Genomic DNA, 27,140 nt, shown 5'->3' with positions numbered 1-27,140 from the left:
TAGAGATGTGACTTTTGATGAATCAACCATGTTAAAGTACAAGGATTCACAAAAGGATGACAAAACCAGTAGTACTTTGCAGCAGGTGGAGCTTGAAAAGGTTAACGATGATCCAGCTAATATTGAAGGGACAAATGATGAAGAGGTTCCTACCCAAGAACCTCTACAGCAACAAGATTCAATTGCATATAGGAGGCCAAGAAGAGAGATTCGTAAGCCTGCTCGCTTTGATGATATAGTGGCCTATACACTTCTAATTGCAGATGATGATGTTCCTTCTACTTACACAGAAGCAATAAGTAACCCTGATGGTGTAAAGTGGAAGCAAGCAATGAATGAAGAAATGCAGTCTCTTCATAAAAATAGGACCTGGGAGTTGGTGACACTGCCGAAGGGAAAGAAGGCAATTGGATGCAAATGGGTATATGCAAAGAAGGAAGGATTTCCTGGTAAAAATGAAATTCGATACAAGGCTAGATTAGTAACAAAGGGTTACGCTCAGAAAGAAGGAATAGACTACAATGAAGTGTTTTCTCCAGTTGTGAAGCATTCGTCTATTCGAATTTTGGTAGCCTTAGTTGCGCAATATGAACTTGAACTAGTTCAGCTTGATGTGAAGACCGCGTTTTTACACGGTGATTTGGAAGAGGAAATCTATATGACTCAGCCAGATGGATTCAAGGTTACTGGAAAAGAAAATTGGGTTTGCAAACTGACAAAGTCGCTTTATGGATTGAAGCAATCTCCGAGGCAGTGGTACAAGCGATTTGATCAGTTCATGAAAGGGCAAAGGTAGACAAGAAGTAAATTTGATCATTGCGTGTATTTTCAGAAGCTACAAGAAGGAACTTTCATATACTTGATCTTATATGTTGATGATATGCTAATAGCATCTAAGAGCAAAGTTGAGATTGAAAGATTGAAGACTCAACTCAATCTCAAGATGAAAGATCTAGGAGAAGCTAAAAAGATTCTCGGCATGGAAATATGGAGAGATAGAGCTCATGATAGAGTTAGCTTGTCTCAAAAGCAGTATTTGAAAAAGGTACTACAGCAGTTTGGCATGAACGAGCAGACAAAACCTATAAGTACCCCGTTGGCTTCTCATTTCAAGCTTTCTGCACAACTATCTCCTTCGACAAATACGGAACGAGAATACATGTTGCAAGTTCCGTATTCTAATGCAGTGGGTAGCTTGATGTATGCAATGGTGTATACAAGACCCGACATTTCACAGGCAGTTAGTATAGTGAGCAGGTATATGCATAATCCTGGAAAAGGACATTGGCAAGCTGTGAAATAGATTCTACGGTATATTCAGAAGACCGTGGATGTTGGATTACTGACTATGCCGGTGATTTGGACAAGCGAAGATCAACCACCGGTTATGTGTTTACACTTGCTGGAGGACCAATAAGTGGGAAGTCTACATTACAATCTACAGTTGCTTTGTCAACCACAGAAGCCAAGTACATGGCTGTAACAGAGGCTGTAAAGGAGGCTATTTGGTTACAAGGTATGGCTAAAACCTTGGGGTTGGTTCAGGAGCATATTAACGTGTATTGTGATAGTCAAAGTGCTATTCATTTAGCAAAGAATCAAGTCTATCATGCACGTACAAAGCATATCGACGTACGATTCCATTTTGTGCGGGAAATTATTGAAGAGGGGAAAATTTGTCTTCAGAAGATCAAGACTGCAGATAATCCCGCAGATATGATGACCAAGGTGGTAACAGCAACCAAGTTCGAACATTGTTCGAACTTGATTAATATCCTGTAGGTTTAACAATTGAAGAAGGCACTATCAAGTATTGTTGTCAAAAGCAGAAAAAATTGTGTGAAGATAAGATTATCCTAATCAAATCTTCAAGGTGGAGATTATTGGAACCCACCATTGTTTGAAAAGTCAAATGGGGTGGGCACCGAAAGTAGAAAGTAATATTGGTTGGCAAGTTGGGTTAAAAGTTGGCATGGGATAATTGCAATTTTGGTCCCTAATTGTATAAGGCATTGCAAGTTGATCCTTGAATCTCAACTATAAATAGGCCTAACCATTTCTTACTTTCTTCATCCCATAATTGTCATTCTCTACTTAAGGCATTATTCTCTCTCTCTCTATTTGTAAATTTCACTTGTAATTTTTGGAGTGAAATATATTTGGTAGTGCCCGAGGACGTAGGCAAAATTTGCTGAACCTCGTTAAAATTCTGGTGTTCTTTATTATTTATTTTGCATATTTTGTGAATGTGATTGTAGTGATTTATTGTGCTATTAAATTACGATAGAGGGATATTCTGGCTAGGAAAGACTTGGTATTTAAGTGATCTTCGTGATCTACCTCTCTTTCCTGGGAATTGAACTTAGTGTGATTTTTCAGTACAATATTTTTATCTTTCACACGCTTCCGCGCAACACATACCATTTCGGTTCAAATCATTTTCACATCCAAGTAATAATTTTATGTTCGAGTTCAAATCACTTGAGTTTGGAACTTGAATTTTTCAATAAATTCCTTTCAAGTTCATTTGAATCCGAATTGCATAAGTTCAAATTTTTAGACTTTTTATAATCAAATTAAATTCAATTGTTTAAAATTTTTTTTGAATTATTATATTTGAAAATGAACTTATTATATTTAAATATAAGAATAATCACGTGGATAGCACATCTTATCAATATTTTACTATTACACCCTACAGCCATGCAAATCATCAGGCTACATTGTAGCTTGGTTTAATAAGATTGGAGATGCCATAGTTGAATATAACGTGACTGTTGTTCACTACAGAACAATTGATACATGCATGCATGCGATTTAATTCAATATAGGCATGGCATTGGTTTGTTTTATTCTAGCTTTTGATAGTTTCTCCAATTGATTAAAAGAGAAATGGGGTTTTTATCATTTATGTTTTTGTGAGGATGAATATGGGAAACTTGGGAATGGAGTTATTAGCTTCAACTTTTCATCAGAAAACTGTGAGATTGCATAGAAATAAGTACGTAATAATCTTTATAGAGAGAACAAGAACGATGAAACAAGCACAAACACAATATGTATAGCAATCTTTCAGCACATCGCCTAAACCCCAAGCTGACATTGATATGGTAACCATCAAAAGTTGGCAAATCCATCCACCTTTAAGAAGAATTGGAATATTAAAACAGGGGTCAACCTTACTAGTAAAAGTTTGCATGTTTGTAGTTCCCAATGCCATGCATGATGCACTTGAAATTCAATATTGAGGTTATGATGTGAAATGGAACAGTTCAAATTGTAGTTTTACAAAAACTGAAATAACCTTCACGTTCTACCAACAGATGCAGCCATGTGCTTCAGTAGAGCAACTCAACCTACAATGAAAAGGGCGTCTCTATGGTCACTTTATAAAGCATTAGTTAAGCCATGATGAAAATAGAAGAGTCAATTACCATTTGTTTTGAATTCAAACGAAATTGAGTTTTTCGCATAAGCACCCAAACATATTTTCTTATTCCAGCTTGGGCAACTGATCAGTATCCTCCGTCACCTCAGAATTTTGCAGAATCTGTGCATGATCATAAGAAACCAAGAATTGTTCAATTAACTATGTATGTATGTAAAAACACAAGAATTTAAATCCTTGAAATGATTTGTACCATTTCATCGAACATATGTTTTATAGTAGTGTTAAGGCCACCTTCCCACTGCAGTTCACCTTCCTCATCTCTTGTTAAGTGCATTTGTTCCAGCCTTGGTGTGCTTAAATCTCCTTGGCAGAAATTCCTCATTTTGCGGCATTTTGTCACCTTCACCATTAGCAAGACTGGGAATTCCAATGAGTGATGGGCCAAGCAAAAGCTTGCTAGACATGGCAGACAGCTTAGTTGCAGATACTTCAGTTTGGGAAATACAATGCCGCCTTGTATTTCTTCAGCCTCACACGCTATGATTTCCTCTATCATCTCACAATCATCTACGCTCAATCTTTCCAGTAGCGTCAGGCACTTAGCTGTTGAGCATGCGATTAAATCGATGAATCCATGGCATCTTGAAACATCCAGTGTTGTTAGATTTTTGAAAGATAGCAAAGATGGTTCAAAAGTCTTTAACGTCAACTCTGGAAGTTGAGACAAACTTAATTCCTTTAGCTGATAGAATGCTGATGTATGCCTTTTCTCGTCGCTGAGTCCTTCAGATTGTGCTATTTGACAAATGGAAGCATTGTCTATAACAAGCTTATGAAGCATTGGTAGTGACCGAATGAATGAATATGGAAGAGTAGTGGATGTCCCAGGAAAGAATTGGAGGTTAAGAAGTTTAAGGTTTTGGAAACACTGCAATGAGAGCTGTCCATCACATATCCCCTTCACCATATCATTCGTCTTCACTGTTAGTTCTTCTAATACAGGGAAAGTATCCTGGATGGCAACGAATATATTAAACATTAAGAACTAGACTACAAAATGAATATAATTTCCGTTTTCTTTCTCATAAATGTAAAAGAGGAGAGAATATTAATTATTACAAAAGGCAATTTACAGGTAATCTCAAGTAATGAACATGGAATATGAAACTGTTAGTGAGCTTACCTCATTGACGCAAAACAAGGGTTGCTGGTTTGAGATTCCAACCTGACTCTCAGGACATTGTGGAGTAAATATCTGTACTTTGGGGCATTCAATAATGTCCATTTGTTTCAGTGAAGGCCACTTGGTGGTATGTATCCTAGAGTAGAAACTTTTCAATCTCGGCACCTTATCCAATCCAAGATTTATTAGTTTGGGAAATACAAACTTGGTCGTCACTGCTTCAGCCACAATAGATTGAGCAGCTGATGTTGACTGTGACTCATCAGCAATGACTCCTTGCAGATCAATAATTTGTTCTAACGAATCACAATTCTGAATCCACAACTTCTCCAGACTAGGGAAAACAACCTAATAAACAATATCATTAGGTTAATAACTGAAATATGTACGAAAAAGAAAGAACTTGAAATGAATAAGATCAATCGAAGTAACATAAATTAAAAGGAGAATCTGTAAAGAAATGACCTTCTTATTGAGGAGAGATGAGTTATGAACCTCCAAGTTACTTGCTTGTCCATGTTGGCCAATTTGAGGTTCATCGTCGGATACACATTTAGAGATGAATGTTTTTAGCAATGGACAATTTGTTAGTGCTAAATCTGTCAAACATTGGAATTCAAAGTAATTTTCAAAGCACAAACTTGTGAGTTTGGGAAGGTCTTTTAGCCACAGCAATTCTAGTTCAGGGAAAAACATCTGATTCCTCCCTAGATGTTCTTCAACCAATCCATCCGTGAATATTACTTGTTCCATCATATTACAGTCCAAAATTTCAAGGCGTTGGAGTTGCACAAGATCTTTTACCAAGGAAGACGGGAACAGGTATTTCAAATTGTGACACCTCTTCACTTGCAAGGAATTTAGGCATCCGACAGATGGGGAGGATGGGTGGTGCCATATCTCCTGAATGTTAACGAAGGACAATTCCAGATACTTCAAACAAGGAATGACAACCTGTTGACATAAATTTCATTATAAGATAACATCATAACTCTTCCTTCTTTACTTATAAATACAATCAAAAAGAGTAGATGAGTATGAAGATTTATAAACTGATAAATATAGCTAACAGACGTGGACCCTTTTTATTTAGATGAAATGTTCAGCAGCATAAATCAAACCTAAAGCAAAATTTGTTTTCTTTTTTCTTTTTAAAGAAAGAAGCCTTTTGCTATAAAACTTCGAGGTTTCATATTTACTACAATGATAGTTGAATGATTATTATTGATGCAATCGACAGGGGAATATGCTTGTTTCTAATTAAGTTGGACTCACATAGTTATGTAGTTTCCATTAATTACTTAAAATAAGTTATTTAATGAGTTACCTTAAAAAAAGTTAGGCATACATAATTTATTTAACCCTTCAACTTTATAAAAAAAATTCATTTTAGCTCTCTATCTAAATTTTTACTTCTTTTATCTTTTAAACTTGTGTTATTTGTCAAATCATTCAAAATAGATAAATAAATAAAAAGTTGACATTTTGTGAACTTTAATGATGTTATATACATTGGATTGCCCTGTAGATGACATGTCAACAATTAATTTTTTTTAATTTTGAAATTTTTTTAAAAATATTTAAAAAACATTTTAAAAATTAATTAATTGCTAACTTTGCATGCACATGGGTTGCCACATAAGCAAAGTTAACAAACATAAAATTTTCATTCATTTTGAGGTGATATGATAAAAATGTAAGTTCAAAAGCTAAAAAAGATGAAAAATTAAATGGAGAGTTTTTTTTTTTTTTTTTTTTTTTGGTAAAGTTGGAGGGTCATTGTTTGCTATGTCAAGGGAACCAAGAAACTAGAGATCATCTTTCTGCAGATTGTACGTTTGCCAAAACTGTATGGGGCAGCGTTTTACAGCTTTGTAGTATTCAAAGGTTGGGGAATGGAATAATGAGATGGAGTGGCTTTGCACAAGACTTAAAAGGCAAAGCTCGATATTGTTTACATTCTGAAGCTAGCATGGTATTCTTTCATTTACTTGGTCTGGCGAGAAAGAAATAGAAGACAGCTTAAAAGGTTTGAGTAGCGGTGAGCGGGGTATTTTTAGAAGGAAAGGATATTGTAGGTTTAAGGCTTAGAGGCCATCGGGGCATAAGTCTCATGTATCATTAATGAATAATAAGATGACACATCATAATTAAATTAAAAAAATATGGAGGACTTGTAAACAAATAGTAATAAATTTAGGGTTTTAGCATTAATTTATAATTAATTGTTATTTAATTATGTTTAGATAAACTTATTAGTATTTATTTATAAATACTCTACTAACTTTTTGTGGTATTTAATGATAATTGTACGTTATTATTCACCGATGATACATAAAATTTGTGTACCGCCAGTACATCAAATATTCTTTCAAATTAAAATAGAGGAAGATTAGTTTTTATTTTATTTTCTATTAATATTTTATTATTTATTATCTATTAGTATTTAACCTTAAAACTTCTCTTAAATTCTTATTGTTTATTAGTATTTCACTTTTTAAGTTTTTCCTTTATTCTTATTTTATATATTCATTTATACTTTAAACTTCAAATTAAAAAATATTATCTTATTTATTAATATTTTTATGGATTTTATTTAATTGTTTACAACACGTATCACGTGACATTAATACTAATATATATATATATATATAGACTAGACACACTCATATAAATTAATCAAATAAAAGGAAAATGTGAAATAAGTTGTGCGGATAAATATTGAATACTAAACTTACCTTATTGCTGAAAAAAATTGCAGGGCTATCATAGATGACCCCCTCGCCAACCACGTTTTCACTTGCATCACCACTTCCTCTTGAAACTGAAGAAGAAAATGTAGTCATTTTTGGACACTCAACTATTGTGATTCTAAACAACTCTGGAAATTCAAGAGCTTGACTTCCCAAATAGAAATTTGTCAAGTTGGAACACAACTCAATTCTTATGGAGAAGAGTGAAAGAAATGTGAATTTATCTGTCATTGCTTCCTCCCTAATCACTTGTTCCATTGAACTGCATTCTTTTACTTTTATCGATTGTAGTTGATTGAGGCCCAAAAGCATAGACGAAGTAAATATGTACTTCAAGCTACTACATTTACAAAACTGCAACGTAACAAGGTTTCTGAAGCCCAAAATTTCTTGCGGGTTCCTAGTCCATATTTCTATCGACTCCGGAAACGTGTCAGAGATGTTCAAATCTTGTTGGTTATTGAGTCCACCCTAAAAAAATAATCTGATATTATTCCACTAGATAGCACTCGTAAATTGAAAATGCAAACAATAACAAAATAACAATAAACGCACTTCAATGATTATTGAAGTAGTAATAAAATTAATTGTATTGGGACAGGAAGAAGCTAGCTAGTTTTATGAACTTATTAATTAACTTTGTACCTTTTCCGTGTAGAGCTGTTGTATGGTGGTATTTAAGTCACTTGCCCAACTCCATTTCTCAGTGTAATGCGACTGTTTTACTCTTTGTAACTGCGGGGTGCTTGAAACTCCCTCAGAAAATATCTTTAAACTAGGACACTGTGCCACAAGTAATTCTTCCAAACAAGGGAAGTTGAAGGTGTAATTCCTTGGACAAAAGCTTGTGAGGCTCTGTAAATAGCTTAGTTCTAAACATTTCAATTTACTCACAACTATTGTCTGATGGCAGTCTCCCCCATTTCCCACTATTTCTGTCATTTTAGTGCACCCCGATACCGTCATTCTCGTTAATTGCACAAGATTCTTAACCACTAAGGGTGTAACTAAGTTTGTCATCATTTGACAATATAACACACTCAAAGTTGTGAGATTTTGAAAAGATGAGGAGGAGACTGTAATATTTATCAGATCATCACATTCCCAAACTAGGAGTTTTTGGAGATTAGAAAGAATATGGTCAAACTCTGAATCTTTCCTCCATATATGTTTAAGATTTATGGCACGATCCAATGTCAGATTTCTAATTGGTGTGAGAGTCCCAACGTCTCCTTTACAAGGGACTACGTATTTGAAATCAAAATCAGAAAGCTCAAAACTATCCAAATTGTAAAATCTTCGAACGAAAGGAAATATAGAAGATCGAGAGCCACCACGCACTACAAAAACTTTAATATCTTGAAACAAGGCTGGTGGAAACTGGTCCATATCACCAAAATTTAATAACACAAGTTCCTCTAATTTGGGAATGACCTTGAAACCAATTAAACATAAACAAGTTAGGCACAATGTTGATCTATATACTTAAAAAGAACATAAGATCTACAATTTTGGTGTTTGATATTGATGATTAAATCTCAACAAAATCAATATTAAATCAAACCAATCCAAAATTGATGAACTTTTTGTTTTAAGAAAGCACAATACCTTAGAAATAAAAAATGATAAAAATAAGCTGAAAGAAGTGCATAAAAAATCTGAATTGAAATGGATAAGCAACAACAGTTTCAGATAATATATATATATATATATATATATATATATATATATAAACATGAGATGGATGTGACGGTGCCTTAAATCATGAAAAGAAATATAGTTGTAATGGTATACATACCTCTTCAACCAACAAAACTGGCTGCTCATTTCCTTGGATTAATCTAAAATGTTCCGAAGCCACTATCTTTAGCAAAGCAGAACAATCTGTTTTCAATTTTTTCAACATGGGCCAGACAATTGTATGTTGCCCTTCGTAGAAACATTTGAGCTCTTTTAGGGATGTAACCTCAAGGGAAGACACTTGCGGAAACTCAAACCTCACAGGCTGCTCCTCCACTCCTTCCCCTTTCGATACAATCTCCTCCACTCCACAATTAATGATTCGTAAACCTTCAAGTTGTGGAAGATGTTTGGCTATTGACACTGGAAATAGATTTTTCAGACTCCCACATCTCTCAACTCTTATTTTTCGTAGATTTTGAAAGGAACCTGGTACAAAGTCATTATGAAACATCATTTTCACATTTCTCAAGTTGTTGATTGTCATCTTTTCCAACCTAGGAAATGCAACCTGTATATAATTCGTGCCAGTACAAAAGTTAGCTCATAAAATGCAGACAAAATAACAAGGACAAATCAACAGAATTATATAAGAGCGTAAAAGTAATGAAATAGATCACCTTCTCACTGAAGAGAGCGTGCATTCCAGACTCATTACTACTCTGACTAATGAATTCTATAAAATTGGGGCAACGCTCAATCCATAGCTCTTCCAACAATGGGAATTCGATATTATGGTTTCCTGAGCTGAAGAAGATGAGGTTTGGAAGACCATCTATATGCAGGGAGTTTAATCGAGGGAAACAAATCCCATTTTTCATTTCTTCTTCAATTTCCTCTATAAGTATTATGTCCCTTAAGCACTTGCAATCCTTTATATCAAAGCGTTGGAGTTGCACCAGACTTCTAGCGAGAGAGGGTGATAACAGATGCTCCAACTTGCTGCATCCTTTGATGATCAAGCTCCTCAAATTCGAAATCCAATGACATGTCTGGTCGTGCCATATTATTTTGGTGTTAATGGAACACAATTGCAAGCTTTCCAAGTGATGGAAAACAAATTGCACATATATACACACAATTCTTTTTTTCTCTTAAAAATCTAAAAGGAAGGGAAAGGGAAAGATAGTATGTAACATAAATTTGGAAATATGATTTTCGATTTTAAAAGACAATTTTAGTTCGAATTGTGGGTTCCAATTTCATTTTCAGAATTTAAAAAAAAAAAAATTGTTGGGTTTAAGTTTTGAGTATTGAATTGATTTTGGACTTTCAATAAGTTTGGATTAGAAATTAAATTTCCACTTGTTTTGAGTTTGAAATTTATTTTTGGGCCCCGAAAACTATTACATAATATTATTCATTTTTACTATTAGAAGTATTACTAAACAGTCGGCATATAAATAAAAATTGTAGAAAATATGAATAAAGCCAAGCAAATACCTGTTTATTGAAAAGTGGTAGGGGCTTGGAACTCATGGAACACCTTTCGTCTTGAGAGCAAAAGCTAATGAGTTGCGGTAGATTTTTAAGTTTGATGAAGCATAATTCAGAAAACCCAATTTTGTCCATTTTGATATATTGGACATGCATACCATTTTTGACATGAAGTCGCTTTAAGTGTGGAAGATCTTTCCCATTATTTAACTCCACAAGTACATTCTTGACGCCTTCAAGACCCTCTAGGTGCAGGTCTTCAGTTTTTATCAGCAACATTTTCAACCCATTGTCCAAATAAATGTTTGTACATAACTTGAGCTTCAATGTTCTTGAACATTCATGATTTTGGTACCATACAAACCTATTATAATCACCTACACAAATATTGTATTTGTCCAATGTCTCAACGAATTGATGCTTTGGAATCATTTGAGTATCAAGAATATGAACATATAAAGTAGTTAGACAAGGCAAATTGTTTAATTCGTCAAGGCTTGCATTTTTCCTCTCAGTTTCAACTACTCCTTCCTTTTCCCATTCAACAATGCTTCCACCCATATATAATTCTTCTAATTTAGACAAACTTGATAAGACATTTGGTGGGATGATTTCGAGTTCTCTACACCAACTCAAATCTAACAACCTTAATTGAGTCAATTGTGTCATCTCCATAGGTAGTTCTTTGATACCTGACTTAGCAAGGTCAAGGATTTCTAAATTCTTGAGCTCTCCAAGGATGGTTATGTCGTCAACTGCACATTCTTTTAGACACAACATGCGAAGGTCCGTGAGGTGAATAATTGATTCAGGTAGGGATGGAAACTGCATTCCGAACAAATCTAAGGCTTTGAGGCCTTCGGTTTGTTTGAAAAAATTGGGAGGAATTTTAACCGCGCCGGCCATATGAAAGAAGGAAAGACCTGAACACTCCATCTCCTTAGGAAGATTAGCTATAATCTGAGGACAACGTAAGCTGATCACACTCCACCTATTCATTTTCTCCTTATCGGACCACTCCTTTGGAACATGATCTCTCAAAACAAGCATACGATAGTCCTTCAATGCAATAGCTAAAGCAGCATCCCAAACAACATCATGGATATCAAAGCGCTCATCACTATAACTATCAAGCAACAAGGCAGACGCTTTGAGATTAGCCACAACCGTCAATACTTTATTTCTAGCTTCTTCCATAGTTTTGACACCATCAAATAAACCCAAACCTAGAGTATATCTTACCAAGTCCTCAACCAGACCATTATGGCCTATTACACTGCAAAGCAAGAAAGTCAGCTTAACTTCCTTGCTTTCTAAATAATTAAAACTCCACTCTATAGCTGAATATGCCGCAGTTATCCCCGTGAAGTTGCTTGACAAAGGCCTCTCCAGTTCTCGTAAAGCATTCTTCCATTCAAACAACCTTTTGTTTCTCAAAGCCCCTGCAACTGTCGCAATGGCTATTGGCAATCCTGCACATTTTTTGGCTACCTCCATAGCTATAGGCTTCAAATCGCAACTTTCATCACAGTTGCCAGCCATCTTCTTGAACAGGTCCCAGGCTTCCTTTTCATTTAAAACCCCGATGGGAAAATTTTTCTGAGCATCCATCCCATTTAATAAAACATTGAGTTCTCTAGAAGTTAACAGCAACTTGCATCCCTTGTGTTCATCTCCCAAAGGAATCCCAACTTCCTCAATATCTAACTTTTCCCAAATATCATCCAACACAACCAGAATCCTCTTCTCCTTCAATCTTTCTCGTAGTCGAAATGCTTTTCCAACCATACTCTGTTCCTCAAATTTCAAGCCCAAGAAGTCTGCAATTTGGTTCTGAATCTTCTCAATATCGATGGCTTGAGTTACGGTTGCTATGACAACCGAATCAAACAACTTGCCCTTGACCTTTCTAGCGATTTCTTTGACCAGCGTTGTTTTTCCAATCCCACCCATACCATGCACCCCAACAACGCTGACGCTATCATCTTTTAGTGCCTCCATAATTCTGTTCAAAATCGAGGTTCTTGACTCGAATTCCTGGTAACCTTTAACTGGTGCAACCACGATACCTTGCGGAGCTGCACGATAGGAAACCCTTTCAAACTTGCCATGCTCAAGTAGCTCGGCAACAGCCTTTGCCACCTCTTCAGCTTTCAGGCTAAGCTTGTAAAGAGTCCTGAAATTAGGACACAAACCAATGAAACACTTTTTCTTTGCTTTTTCTTCATCTTGCATCACTTCCTCTACTTGTTCAAGGATCTTTTTGTCGACTGCAGACAGCCATTTGTCAACATCACCTTCGATCTCCTCACCATTTCGTTTAGCTGCATCAACACAATGCTGCACTCCGTCTCTTGCATCTTTCAGCCTATTAGCTCGGTTCTTGAGGGTCTCAACATTTTTCTGATGATTGGAAAGGTATTTGACATGGTTTTTGATAGGAGAGATCGTATACTCTACAGCTTTGGCGACAATAGAGCCAACGATGGCAATAACAATCTCCATTGAGAAAGCAAACTGAATAACCACAGCGACAACAAAGACCAAAACTTGAATTATCTTATATATTTTTTAAAAAGAACTCAATTGCATAATCTTAACTACCATTGAAGAGTTAAAATTTTAAAATTATAAATATGAGATTAATGTTTTACTTTATGACAATTAAAGTAAAGTAATTTTGTTTAATAGATAATCTTTTATTAGTATAGACATATATCTAACTATATTTTTTAATAATTATCTTTTTTGAAGGAATAGTTTTTTTTTTTTTGCTAAGTTTTGAAGGAATAATCATCTTTTAGAAAATAGTTTTCTAATTATTATTTAAATTATTTTCAACTAATTCAAAATTATACCTATTTCTTATATTTTGATTAAACAGGTGATTGTTTGGTGTACTGATTTTTTTTATTCTACAAGCAGTATCAAAGTGTTTTGTTAATTTAATTCAAATCAATTATATATAAAATACATATTTAATGTTTGAATATTTAATTTGTTTTTAAATGATTTTTCATTTAATTTTAGTACCCTATCAAACCATCTTTCCAACTGTTCACTATAAACTAGACTTGATAATGAGTCGAATTATAAAGTCCGTCCAAAACATAAAGTGTTTAGGTAATAATATAAACCCAAGAAATAAGCATCGAAAAAAATAAGATTTGCGTTTTAAACAGGCCGAGCCTCAGACAAGATATTTTTAGTTTGGACCTGACCCGAATTTAACTATTTTTTTGCTGTTGTTTACTGCTTTTATGTTGTTGTTTTTTGCTGTTATGTTGTTATTTCGATACTGTTTCAATATTATATTACATCTATTTTGATACTATTATTTAGATATTGTATAACTCTTATTTTATTTTTAATTTTGCTATTATTTTAGAAACATTTATTTGCTTGCAACTATGTTAGTATTATTTAAGTATAAATTTTTTAAATATATTTTTAATTTATTGAGAAATATTTATTCTAATGTTTTAGAGTTTTTGATGTATTGTATTTTTAAATTTATTTTTATATAAAAAATTTAAAAAATTAATACGGACAGGTTCAGATTTAGTATTTTCTATAAAATTTTAGGTCCATTTTTTTAGTTGAGCCGAGTCTGGACCCGAAAAACAAATCCCATGATCAGATCTACTAGAAATCCTTCTTCTACAAGATAAATCAGTAGTCAACCTCTTAATAACCATATTGCAGTATGTGGAAGCCACAAGTTGTTGATAGATCCCAAACAAAAGTGCTTATGCAGCTTTCCTAATAGTCACCCCTTCTTATCCCTTTTTTCTACGAACTTTAAAGAGTTTTTCCCACAATTTCTTTTTATGGATTTTACTGAAAAAATGTCTTCTTTTTAATTCTGAATTTTTATGTAATTTTAAAAAGTAAAGATCAAATTAAGGCTAAAAAATTTATTTGATCTTTTTATAATTGTCAGGTCAACAACACTAAGGGTAAATTTGAATGGAAAGATGAAGACTTTAAATCGAAAAAGTACAGGACTCAAAATCTTAAAGCTAAAATAGAAGGGCTAAATAGATTTAAAGCATAAAAGAAGTCCATTTTCATGGTTAAAACTGCCTGCCTAAGCTTATTTATACCGACAAGTATTTCAAAAAGAGTAAGAGCAAAGCAGATGGCGTACCTTTTGGCTATGATCAATGACTGATAATTTTCCCCCTTCTGTCTTTTTTTCTTTTTCTTAACAGAGCAAATTCTAGTAATGATTTGAGAAAGATGACCTCATCTTACTTTAAAAGAAAGGAAGTCTCGTGGAAACAGCTCAGAAAACAGTCCTAAAATGTCTTATACCAAAACATATTTTAATGGGAAAATATTGTATATGCTATCACTCTAAATTTCGAATCTGATTATTCAATACTGACAACTTTCGCTTTCACCAACGAAGCAAACTGGTTTCCTTTCTTCTTCTTCTTCTTCTTCTCTTTTTTTTTTTTTTTCCTTTTTTAGTTTTGAGATAGCAAGAAAATGAGATTAAGTTTAATTATCATTATAAATTTCATGGTTTTCTTAAGAGCCCAATTTATATATATATATATATATTATATAGACATGTTTGCATTAAATGGGATGAGTTGGTGCAAATATATACTTGTTTTTGAGAGAAATGTTGGCAATCATAAAATATATAAAAATCTAAACTAAATAAAAATAAATTTAATCTATTAAATCGATCGATTAAATAAAATTTATATCTATATAAAAAATTTTATATAATTTAGAGGTAAAATATACTAAAATAGAAAATAAAAAGGAGTTAATAATATTAGTAATATTATTTTACTATATTAATAGAGAATATTACATATGGATCCCTAAGTCGTTACACTCCATTTAAGATTATGATAGGGCATAATCAAGCATTCTTTTTACATCTTTCTCGTTATTGAAGACCTTATTCACCTCTTTTCTTTTTTTCTTTTATTGAATTGAGATATTGTTAGAGGAATCATTATCGCAAGGTATAGATGGGAAGGTCATAGACATTTATATTGTAAAATTAATTTTCGATGAAATGAAAAAAATATATGTTCGGTCCCTAAAATAAGTTATTAAATAAATGAATTATTAAGTATCCATGTATTATATGTGCATGAGTAGTTTCATGTAAGGTCATTTGCCAATTTTTTTTATTTTTTATTTTTTTCTTTTTCTTTCTTCAACCAACCATTCCTCATATAATATCTATTATTTTTGGAATTTTTATCTAAAAGGAGTAGTTAGAGTCAAAGAAAGCACACCATTGCCAAAGTAGGAAAAGACATGCAATAAGGAAGGATGCTTCAAGGCTTACATAGTCATAGGGGCTGACATTATCCGGTACCTAAAATAAAAAAAAAATTCATGTATAATTTTTATAATTTATAAAATTTTAAATTAATAAAAATAAAATTATACTTTGTTGTTTTTAAAATGATAAAAATAAATTAATTTAATCATTTAAATATTATAAAACTATTAAATTAATTAAATAGTATATTTTACATTAATTCCAGTCTCTTAAAAATATTTTCTAACGTCACTATCAATATCATATTTGAGAGACACACTATTAATTAATTTATATGTATGTCATTAATAATTATAAAAATTGACATATATAAATATCTTTAATAACTTTTAAAATTAATTGCTGTAATTACAATCATTTTAAAATTAAATACTCAAACATTAATTAATTTTATTTTTGTTAAATTAAAATATCAATTATTTTTATTGGTTGCATTTTAATTCAAGAAAAACTAAAAAAAACCTAATTGGTTTTCAATCCACGTTTCCGCAAGTCACAATGAAGGGTTTTTTACATTAATAATATAAAATAAATAAATAAATATCAAAATAGGATAAAGAGATTAATATTTGCGATGATAACCAAATGAAATAGTGAAATACCGGTGCTGCCTAACCAATCAACGGCATCACTTTATTTAAAAAAATTTGCGTGTAGCCTAATCAATTAGCTACACCAGGCTAAAATGTGATGATCTAAAACTTTCAGGGACCTTATCTGTAAATTTTTTATTTTAATTGATAGTCGAAAAACTTTTCAAGGTACTGCCTGACAGTATGACGACACCAAATTTTAAAAGGGTAAATTGCACCCTAAACCCTTTATTTATTATTACTTTTTATTCTCTTTTAACACCAAAAATAAATTGGCCTCTTATCAATTAGTTTAAAAGTTTTTTACCAAAAGTATTTTTGAAAGTAAGTCAATTCCAACTTGAAATAAATTTTATTTATTTTTCAAAATATGTTTGACATAACATTAACTGTATTTATAGTAGTTTTCTTTTTCTTTCATTATATTTGGAAACTATAAATTTAACTAATAATTATAATTTATACATAATAAGATTTTTCTAAAACTTTTATAATTATAATTTTATTCCGTGTACATAAATCAAATTGATATAAAGTTATAAATATTTTTTAAAAATAAATAAAATTTATTTCCAAATGGAAATAGCTTACTTACAAAAAATACTTTTTGGTAAAAATACTTTTAGATTAATTTATAAAAGGCCAATCTATTTTTGATGTTAAAGAAAAATAAAAAATAATAATAATAAATAAAGGAGATTTAGGGTGTAATTTATCCTTTTAAAGTTTGGTGGCCGTCTGTCATGCGACACCCTTTGAATCAACTACCAATTAAAACGAAAGTTTTACATATAAAGCCCCTAGAGTTTTTAGATCATCACATTTTAATTTAGTGTCGCTGATTGGTTAGGCTGCTCCCGAAAAAAATTTAATAAAGCAATGCCACCAATTGGTTAGACGACACCGATATTTCACTATTTCATTTGTCTATTCTCATAAATATTAATCCCCTTATCTATTTTGGTATTTATTTATTTATTTTATATTATTAATGTAAAAACCCCAATAAAGTGTTCATAATAATTAATTCTGAATATGTAATATTTATTTTCAAATATAATATTGACTATATTTAATAAAATTAAAAAATAAAATAATGTAATTGATTGCATGTTTGATATTATTTCACTATTATAACTTTAAATTTTAAAGATATTATTTGCTAATTTAGGGTTAGTATTAAAATTTTATTCCTTCAATTCTCTATAAACACAAATAAAAATATCTCTTATATATTACCAATTTAATTTATAACTTTAAACAACTTCAAATGTCAAATTTATTACATTTTTATTCCATTTCTTTTAATTTCTCAATGTATTTATTAGAGCAAGCCAAATAACTAACTCTTCGCATTTTATAGGCCCATTAATGGGATGAATGTTAGTCACGAATTTTAAAGTTGCTTCATACTCAAAGCAATGATCGAACCCTCAACCACTAATTAAGGTAAAAAAAATTATTGCCATCTCAAGTATATAATAGTTGACAAAGATGTAAAAAAATTTGGTAATTTTTAGTTTTACGAAATCAGCCTTATGTGTACACACTTTATAATTTATTCTTTTGCCATTTTACATTTAATATCTAATCTATATTTTATTTAACGTATACTCCCAACAAAAATTATTCAACCTAATTATTGTATACTCATTATTTTACCTTTTTATTAAGATAATGATATCCAGGGCCAAAATTAGAAAAAAATTTGGGACGAAGTTAAATTGTATATTTTTACGATAATAAAAATACAATTTTACTATTTTAATAGCCTATATCTTTATAATTTTTAAAAGGTTAAATCATTATCAATTTTAAGGAGGAAAATGTAATTTTATTATTACTAATTTAAAATTTTATAAATTATAAAAGACTTAAATGAAAAATTTTCTATTTTAGAGGGACTAGGGCTTCGTCACTAATCATGTCTATTTTTCATTAAATTATAAAAGACTTAAATGGAAAAATTTCAGATCATTTCATCCAAATCAGTTTCAAATTAGTTTCATATTAATTTGAAGTTTAAAATTTCTAATAAGATCATATCGATTTTATTTGATCAAAGAGGATTGAATTGATTGATGTTCAAGTTGATAAGGTTTTCAAATCCAAAAATCACAGATTTAATTGCCTTTGATTCACAATTTTGAAGATAAAAAGGGAAAAAAACTCATAACAGTATAAGTTGTTTATATTAATTTAAAGGTTAGATAATGTTAAATATTGAATAACATGGGGCTATATATATATATATATATATATATATTAGTATTTAACTTGGAAAAGAATTTTAAAATCTAAAATGATATTAAAAAGTATTGAAAACAAAGTTGCTGGCAATTACCACCACAAATCTCGAAATGATTAGTTTTCATGATATGTAAAAAGCGAACATGAACTGTGAAATAATTAGTGATTGACAGTAAAGGATAGGTAAGCTTACCATGAAAATAGCCGGATCGAGATCACGGAATTTGCTTTCGTTTACGCTTATGAATCTTCAGTTGCCCGATTACGTACTGAATGATTTCTTTCATGGTGGCTTTCCTTCCTTCCTTTCTGTTCCAAATCTCGGGGACTGCATATCTTCCGCTCGCATTATATTCGTTCATTTCCATCAATGCGGTCCTAACAGCCTCGTACACAACATCACCGTATTCATTTCTCAACTCCTTCAGCTTCTCGTCGTCTTCGTCTACTATTTCCTACACTACCGAGTAGTCATCCCCTTAATATATATATAAGTTTGAGTAATAAACTGGCTCGATTATGACATACATGTTTAGCACGTTTAGTAGAAAAATGGATTTTCGATAACCGGATAACAGAATAGTTGGTGTATGCACCATACCTGCAAGTTGCCTCGGATATTGATCATCTTAAACGGGTGCCATTTTGGATCCTGCACGTTTTGCTGCCATAATGAACATAATTTAGCACACGTTTCTTGCCAATCTTCGTCCGGGAACTTCCCGGAGCTAGCAACTTCAAAAGCTTTTTGATTGATCTCTCCCATTCTTTTTACTACAAGAGTTGTTCGGCTTGTCAATACATCATTTAGACCCTGCATATCAAGAACCAGAGAAGTCTTCGGTTTAACACTTTCATACCTGATTCCGAAGAGGTATTTCTTACACCTAAAGAAATAAAACATCCAAGAAAACAAAGGAAAACGAGGAAATACACTTATTGATTCTTTTCGAGCATCTTGCAGTTCTCGATTAGTTAAGATTTGTTTCATCGTAAGACAACTGTATCGGCTTTCCATATCTTTCAATGCCTCTGATGTTTCCTCCAATTGTTCCTTTAGAGCAGCAATCTGCTCGCTCGTAGTTTTCTCGAGCTCAACAAGATCTCGACAAGGCACATTCTCTTTCGGCTGCATCAGATACAATCCACATTGTTAAATGTCCACTCGGCAAATCATAACCATCAACAATTTAACTGCAGGTTTTCCCAGCGAATCTCGATAAAAGATAGTTCATATATCAAAAACGAAAATTAAGACTGAGTATGCTAACCGCTTCAATTTCATTCAACAAGCTTCTTCGTTCCATATTGTTATCATTCCGAGATTTATAATCTTCGAGTTCCTTGGTTCGTCGTCTAAGTTCACACCTCAGCTTGAAGTTTTCAGCCTTGTCCTTTCGATTTTCTGCATAAAAGAAAACAAGTTGGAAAGGTGCCAAACACATTAAAGCTTATCCAAGCCTAAATTTATCTGGTTCCAGTAATGAAAGCTAAGTTCGGGATTCGAATCCCGAAAATTTTATCCCCTTCCCAATCCTTAATCCTTGACTTCTTTCGTACCCAAAAAACGACCCTAAGATCAATCAAAGCTCTAGATGCAAACCGTGTAACATCGAAAGACGACATGTCATTCATTGTACCACCTGATTCGATTAATACATAGTATTCTGCTCACTAATGTATGCATATATAATCTAAAGTACCTTCGGCAAACACACGGCGCAACGCCGCGTTCTTGCCCTTCAACTGTCTCACGGTTTCGTTATATCGAAGCTCCCAATCCCACAAACAACTGTCCTTGGAGTTAATTTTCGCTACAAGGCCATCAACGAGTCCTTGAAGAGTCGCAGTCGTGTTGTTATATTTACGTTCCATTTCGAACAACTGTTGTTTTCTGCGATCAATCTCGTATAAGAGACTGCAAACACGCCTTCGCTCGTTCTTCAGCTCCACCTCGTAGTTGGTTTTCTCCATTTTAATGGAAGATTAAGTGCCTGATAATATCATTATCAATCACATATATGGATTAAATAATCAGATATCAAGAAGGTATCTTAAAAAATTAAACAAATAATAACCATAAGAAGCAAAGCCAAGTTCAAATATTGAGATTAAAGGTGGAATTTTTATGGCTAACTCAAGTTCAAATTCATACAAAAAAAAAATACATATAGAACCCTAAAATCAAAGAAATTTATTCTATGGAACAAATGTCAATAACCCAGTAAAAAACAAGTAAAAAGACACCATTTTGTAAAGGTAGAAATGGCTATGGAAACTTCAAAAACATATAATAAATAGGTAACAAAATGTATACACAAAATGTTTAATTTACAAAAAAATTAACCTGGGATGAAAATGGCTTAACGTTGCCGTTTGTCTTCTTTTTTCTTCTTCTTGCTGTAAACTTAGGGGGAAAAATTTGCGGCGTTAGAGAATCATCAAGATATATGAAGGATAACGCTTGTTTTCCCGAGAAAAATTTTCCATATTTTGCTTTTATTTCCCTTAAGTCGATTTAGTTCCCATATTCAACTTCCCTTCATTAAATAAGATCTCAAAAAGTTAGTATTTTTATTCATTATTGCCATTTTATCTTTATCAAATCTGAAATTTTTGAAGATTTATCAACAATAATTGGTCAAATTTGGCACTAATATATTACCAGTAATGCTGGTTAAATTTTAGAACATTCGGCATCAATATATTACCAATCTGAGTAATGTACCATTTAACAGCACTTACGTTCTTAACTTCATATATATATATATGTATATGTATGTATGGTTGAAGCTGATTAATGGGAATTCAGCTTGCATCCCAATATAATGTACACAAAATTGCCCTACTTCGTAATATTGTTAGTACATAGATTAACATAGCAATGAAACTCATGTAAATGTTTAAGCAAAATACTGGGGTTAGTTCACAGCTCGGCTTACCATCTGCTCGATAAGTGAAGGGATCAACTTGTTGTATGCTTCGCTCGGGGATGAGGTTCTTGATAGCTTATTTTAAGCTGGCTTTTTTATCCTCTTCGAAATTCCACAGCTTGGAAACTACGTATCTCCCACTTGGATTATACTCTTCCATTTCCAGTAATGCATCGATTACAACCTCGTAGATCATTTTGCCACATTCATTCCTCAGTTCCTTCAATCTTTCATCATCTTCATTCATCTATAAAAGGTTCCGGATTAAGGTCTCCCATTCTTTTGATTCCAATGGTTGATTGAGAGGCATTAAATCCCTGCATATACTACATCATGAATGATAGCAGTAGAAACCAGTCAATTAGTATTTTGATATTGCATGGGATACATACAGGAAAAACAGAAGGATAAAATCAACTTTTTGCCATCATTTTGCTACTCAAGGATACTCATGCTCAAGAAACTCGTTATGTATTCGATTATCAACACATAATTAGATTCTTGCATCGAAATTCGAGTCTCACGAGGCAAGCATTTTAGCAAGTGAAGGAAAACAACTTAGCTTAAAGTTTCCAGCTTTTCCTTTTCGAATTGCTGCATAGAAAAACAAGCATGAGAAAATGCAATGATAATAAAGGTGGTCAAACTGTATGCAATTTCATAATATGACACCCAGATTTTATAGATTAATACATCATAAAGCTGTTCAAATAATAGTACTTACAGAAGAGTTAACACTAGGAGCATGTAGTCTGTAATGCGAATCATATAAGCATTAGCCTTGTATGGCCAAAGTGTTCCTATATATTATGTTCTTATCTGGTTCCAAACACATTAAGCTTATCCGAGCCTAAATTGATCCAGTTCCCGAAATAAAAGCTAAGTTTGGGGTTCAAATCCTGGCATTTATATCCCCTTCCCTAAGATCAATCAAAGGGTACCAAACGATTCAGTTAACACATAGTATTCTGCTCACTACATACCATATATAATCTAAAGTACATTCAGCAAACGCACGGCACAATGCAGCATTCTTGCCCTTCAACTGTCTCACAGTTACATTATATTGAAGCTCCCAACCCCACAGATTACTGTCCTTGGAGTTAATTTTTGCTATGAGGCCATTGATGAGTCCTCGAAGAGTTGTGATCATCTCGTTATATTCACGTTCCATTTGGGGCAACTTTTCTTTTCTGCAATTAATCTCATAGATGAGATTGCAAACAAGCCTGCGATCATTCTTCAGCTCCTCCTCGTAGTTGGTGTTCTCCATTTCAATGGAAGATTTAAGTGCCTGCAAATATCATTATTAAATCACATAAATGGATTAAGATAGAGGTATCCTAAAAAGTTCAACAAACACTAAGAAGCAAAGCCAAGTTCATATATTGAGATTAAAACCCCAAATGTTGGAATCATAATATTAGTTACTAAAATCAAAGAAATCCATTCACTATAACTACAAATAGCATGAAGAACCAAAATTATTCTCTGTTTTTCCATTTTCTACTTTTTCATTTTTGACATTATTGAAGAATTTTTCAACAGTAAGCTTCACCACTTTGCTGGTGCCTTTGGAAATGGAAATTGGTTTCATTTCCATATTGCCAAGCATTTTCCCACAAATTCCCATACTATAAAAAGAAACACATGAAATTTGATCACAAAAACTCGATGAATCACTTGCCAAGCAAAAAAGGGATACAAGGATATAAAACACCCCTCAGCAAAATTCAGGATATCATTTGATTTACATAAAACACATTGCAAATTTTAAAACCCTGTTTGAATTTTTTTCAAAGAGAAACATGTCTAAGTGTGCAGGTCAATTTCTGGGCCTTCTTGTTTAATTGAATTTCTTTTTAAATCTTAAGATAGTAGTAGAAGGATCAAAACCAAAATTGGACCTTCTTCCTTCAATTCTGGCCAATATATCTGAAAATTAGCACTGTTGACCAGCAAATATATAAACACCAATTTATTCCCAGAAAACTTGAGGTATTCACGGTTCAACTGAGTAAATCTGGCCAAAACCCAGTAAAAAAGGAAAAAAAAAAAACTCTAATGCAATCTTAAGTGCGCGGAACCCATGAACATGAAAACTAAACCCAGGGGGAAAAAAGCAACAAAGCTGAAAAAATGGCAAAAAAAAATCAAATCAAATTCACAGTTCAAGAGAGTAAAACAGACCGAACCCAGTAAAAGGAAGAAAGAAAAAAACCATGAATATGAACACCAAACCCAGAAAAAAAAAAAAAAGAAACAGAGCTGTAAAAATGTGGAAAAAAAAATGAAAAAAATTTGGACCATTTCTCGATTTGTGCGTGTCATCCTTGCGCAGGGGCCATGCTAATCTTCTCTGTATCGTTCCAATTTTATCGGATGTCCCCGAAGGGACAATCATATGATGCTTCTTTCGCTTATATAAATGCTTCTGCGTTATAGTTATTTAGCGATGCGGGATATTTTCTAACCGGGGCCCTGAAGTATGCTACCACGTCCTGACTATGCCAGCCTGATTAGAGGCCCGACGTCTTTGGAGTGGCACATAATAAAAAGGTGGTTTAACACACGTGGCAAGCTCAGTGTTTATCACTTATCCCAACTTGATTATTAGAATTTAGAGAAAAAAAAAAGATATAAACCAATGTTACTCTCATATTTGACATCACATTACAATCGGGTTACTGTTAAGTTTGATTTGCCCCAGTTGTAGGTTAAATTTTAAAATATTTGGGTTTGCCTTGGAACCAATGTATATTACCAATCAATAATGTTTCTCTATAAAAAGTACAACCAATATTGATATTATATAGGAACATACTACATGAATATGTATGTATGTATGTATGTTATCGATGAGAATTCAGCAGCATTCCTTTATAATTCATAGGACATATGAGCAATTCAAGCAATTCATAGTGTTTTTCATTGGAACATTTTAGAAAATGAATAACTTGCTTCCATGCAGGATGTTTGAGGGTTAAACAAAATACTGGGATTAGCTTGGCCTGTTGATAGTCTGGTACCAGGAACAGCTCAGCTTACCATCAGTTCGAGAAGTACAGGGATCGACTCAGTTTGTTCTGTAAATGGTGGGTGAGGATCTCAATAGCTTCTTTTAAGCTGGCTTTTCGATCATCTTTGAAATTCCGAAGTTCAAAAACTATCTCCCACTTGGATTGCACTCTTCCATTTCCAGTAATGCAACAGTTCCGACCATGTAGATCGTTTCACCCCATTCATTTCTCAATTCCTTCAATCCTTCATTATCTTCATCAACTGTTAACTGATTCACACAGAAAAAGAAAGTAAAACTACACCGGTTACTAATGTGTCCATGTTGAAAGTTGTCTATGAACCCAAACCTCAAAAGATCATTCCATAAGGGTTTTCGTCGATAAAAACCCTGATGTGTTTCGAAGTGGTTCTGCAACACTTGCAGCAATGATGCGTAAAGGAAAAGGATTTACGGTTTAATGAAGAACAATTTCTCATTTGAATATCATTACCACAAGATGAGTAGTGTATAATGTGCAGACTTTCATATATAAAGTACAAAAAAAGATAATCAAAATATGATGTACGAATGCTCTTGAAAGGATGCCACAGTGGATTTCTGATATGTTGTTGCCACAACGAGAATAATTGCTCGGACTTCAAACACCAGTCGTCAACAGCAAATTTCTTCTTGCATTCGTCTAAAAAAGGTTCTGGATTAAGTTCTCCCATTCTTTTGATTCCAATGGTTGATTCAGATTCCATAATATACGACACCATGACAACAGTAGAAACCATTAGTTTGCAACGCAATTACCATCTATTAACATATAAGATCAAATGTTTGAAGAACTTCGGGGTTCTTGCAATGAAATTCGAGTGGCAAGCATTTTAGTAAGCGAAGAAAAATAGCTTACAGTGATCAATCTTTCTCAAACTTCCTGCACCTGATCGTTGATCCAATATTCTCTTGCAATAAGAGATCGATTCAATGTCTCTACATCCTTAAGGTATTCCTCCAGCTTCCTTAGAACATTTACATAATCTCCATCTTCCATTTTGCCAATTACATCCAATGATCTGCTTAGACGCTCAACTTCCCGAGTCCAATGCTTGTTTTCGAGATAATTCTCTCTCCAGCTGAATTATCCTATTTTGAAGTTCCTCTTCCTGCGTAATCCATAGTCCAGCCATATCATTGATTCGATCTAAAACCGACATAGAAGTATCATAGTTTCAAAAAGGCACACAGAACAAACCTTAGATATCTTCGCTCTATCAAAGTTGATGCCTGTTGAGTCAAAGGGTCCTAGTGTTTTCTGAATTTTTATCACCTGGTCCATCAATGAGTTACCAACCTCCTCAAGCTTATTGCTCACTTGTGCAGCTTCCTCTGCCTTAGCCTTGAGCTACCTCTCGAGCTCAACTATTTTCTTTTAAGCATCCTTGACCTTCTGCTCTGCATTTTCCGCTCGTGACTCTAAATATTTCGACTGAGCTGCATCGGTGGCAAGCAGCTTCTTGTTTTGTGCTGTTAAGAACTCCATTTGATCCATGATCTTGTTAGCCTCATTCAAAAGCTGAGGATAAAAACTATGCATCACATAATGATATCAAACTTATTATAAGTTTGTAAAGCCTTCAATAGACCAGCAATCACTTACCCTGTTCATCTTGCTAGTTACAGAGTTCCCATTGCGCGTAGTAGATTGTTGAATACCGGAGTCTCTATCACGCGCAACTCCAAACTCCGAATTGTTGAAAAAGCACCCCGTTTGAATTTTTTTTCAAAGAGAAACATGTCTAAGTATGCAGGTCAATCTCTGGGCTTTCTTGTTTAATTTTATTGGAAGAAATTGTTCAATTGAATTTCTTTTAAATTTTAAGATAGTAGTGGAAGGATCAAAACCAAAATTGGACCGTCTTCCTTCAATTCTGGCCAATATATCAGAAACTTAGCACTGTTGACCAACAAATATATAAACACCAATTTATTCCCAGAAAATTTGAGGTATTCACGATTCAACAGAGTAAAACTGGCCAAAACCCAGTAAAAAGAAAAAAAAAACTCTAATTGCAATCTTAAGTGCACGAAACCCATGAACATGAAAACTAAACCTAGGGGGGGAAAAGCAACAAAGCTGTAAAAATGGCAAAAAAAAAAATCAAATTCACAGTTCAAGAGAGTAAAACAGACCAAACCCAGTAAAAGAAAGAAAGAAAACTCTAATCGCAATCTTAAGTGCACAAAACCCATGCATGTGAACACCAAACCCAGGAAAAAAAAAAGAAACAGAGGTGTAAAAAATTAAAAAAAAAATTTGGACCATTTCTCGATTTGTGCGTGTCATCCTTGCGCAGGGGCCATGCTAATCTTCTCTGTATCGTTCCAATTTTATCGGATGTCCCCGAAGGGACACTTAGTTTCTTTCGCTTATATAAATGCATTGTTTTAATCTTTCTTTAGCAATGTGGGATGTTTTCTGACCATGGCCCTGAAGTATGTCCCCGAAGGGACAATCATGTGATATTAGTGGCCAGGA

At 33.2% G+C, this 27,140-nt stretch overlaps 2 protein-coding genes, 1 long non-coding RNA gene and 2 other non-coding genes across 11 annotated transcripts; all 5 read right to left on the bottom strand.

The window, feature by feature from the left end:
- Positions 1 to 2,965: 2,965 nt before the first annotated feature.
- LOC108461929 (uncharacterized) lies at positions 2,966 to 15,137 on the bottom strand. Of its 2 annotated transcripts, XM_053020517.1 has the most exons (12): positions 14,655 to 15,137; positions 10,511 to 13,021; positions 9,688 to 10,059; positions 9,126 to 9,578; positions 7,973 to 8,761; positions 7,313 to 7,798; positions 5,040 to 5,528; positions 4,575 to 4,922; positions 3,642 to 4,403; positions 3,435 to 3,550; positions 3,305 to 3,356; positions 2,966 to 3,141 (listed from the first exon to the last, which is right to left on the bottom strand). In XM_053020517.1, the coding sequence occupies exons 2-10, from the start codon at positions 13,007 to 13,009 to the stop codon at positions 3,494 to 3,496; spliced, it is 6,255 nt and encodes a 2,084-aa protein (XP_052876477.1). In that variant the 5' UTR covers positions 13,010 to 13,021; positions 14,655 to 15,137; the 3' UTR covers positions 2,966 to 3,141; positions 3,305 to 3,356; positions 3,435 to 3,493. The 2 variants fall into 2 exon arrangements, with proteins under 2 accessions (XP_052876477.1, XP_052876476.1); XM_053020516.1 differs by having other exon boundaries at positions 2,966 to 3,356; positions 14,655 to 15,135.
- Positions 15,138 to 15,663: 526 nt separating this feature from the next.
- On the bottom strand, positions 15,664 to 24,148 carry LOC108464229 (factor of DNA methylation 1-like). 5 transcript variants are annotated; one of them, XM_053020523.1, is made up of 10 exons: positions 23,505 to 24,148; positions 22,581 to 22,891; positions 21,607 to 22,191; positions 21,012 to 21,071; positions 20,368 to 20,658; positions 19,936 to 20,069; positions 19,599 to 19,793; positions 19,266 to 19,478; positions 18,858 to 19,119; positions 15,664 to 15,854 (listed from the first exon to the last, which is right to left on the bottom strand). In XM_053020523.1, the coding sequence occupies exons 5-9, from the start codon at positions 20,636 to 20,638 to the stop codon at positions 18,880 to 18,882; spliced, it is 1,053 nt and encodes a 350-aa protein (XP_052876483.1). In that variant the 5' UTR covers positions 20,639 to 20,658; positions 21,012 to 21,071; positions 21,607 to 22,191; positions 22,581 to 22,891; positions 23,505 to 24,148; the 3' UTR covers positions 15,664 to 15,854; positions 18,858 to 18,879. The 5 variants fall into 5 exon arrangements, with proteins under 5 accessions (XP_052876483.1, XP_052876484.1, XP_017619885.1 ...); XM_053020524.1 differs by lacking the exon at positions 15,664 to 15,854 and adding an exon at positions 18,703 to 18,747; XM_017764396.2 differs by lacking the exon at positions 15,664 to 15,854 and having other exon boundaries at positions 18,703 to 19,119.
- Positions 23,893 to 23,995, bottom strand: LOC128283279 (U6 spliceosomal RNA). The gene has a single exon (XR_008273621.1). It is a non-coding gene; the product is annotated as a U6 spliceosomal RNA (small nuclear RNA).
- A 924-nt stretch (positions 24,149 to 25,072) lies between the features above and the next one.
- Positions 25,073 to 27,074, bottom strand: LOC128282339 (uncharacterized). Of its 2 annotated transcripts, none has more exons than XR_008272590.1 (5): positions 26,925 to 27,074; positions 26,262 to 26,558; positions 25,857 to 26,177; positions 25,515 to 25,767; positions 25,073 to 25,330 (listed from the first exon to the last, which is right to left on the bottom strand). It is a non-coding gene; the product is annotated as an uncharacterized LOC128282339 (long non-coding RNA). The 2 variants fall into 2 exon arrangements; XR_008272591.1 differs by having other exon boundaries at positions 26,262 to 26,532.
- Positions 26,913 to 27,015, bottom strand: LOC128283267 (U6 spliceosomal RNA). The gene has a single exon (XR_008273609.1). It is a non-coding gene; the product is annotated as a U6 spliceosomal RNA (small nuclear RNA).
- Positions 27,075 to 27,140: the final 66 nt, after the last annotated feature.

Source organism: Gossypium arboreum, chromosome 10, assembly GCF_025698485.1.
Source record: "Gossypium arboreum isolate Shixiya-1 chromosome 10, ASM2569848v2, whole genome shotgun sequence".
In the NCBI taxonomy this organism is placed as follows: Eukaryota; Viridiplantae; Streptophyta; class Magnoliopsida; order Malvales; family Malvaceae; genus Gossypium; species Gossypium arboreum.
The sequence above is the reverse complement of the archived record's forward strand: the minus strand, read 5'-3'. Positions and strand labels throughout refer to the sequence as shown.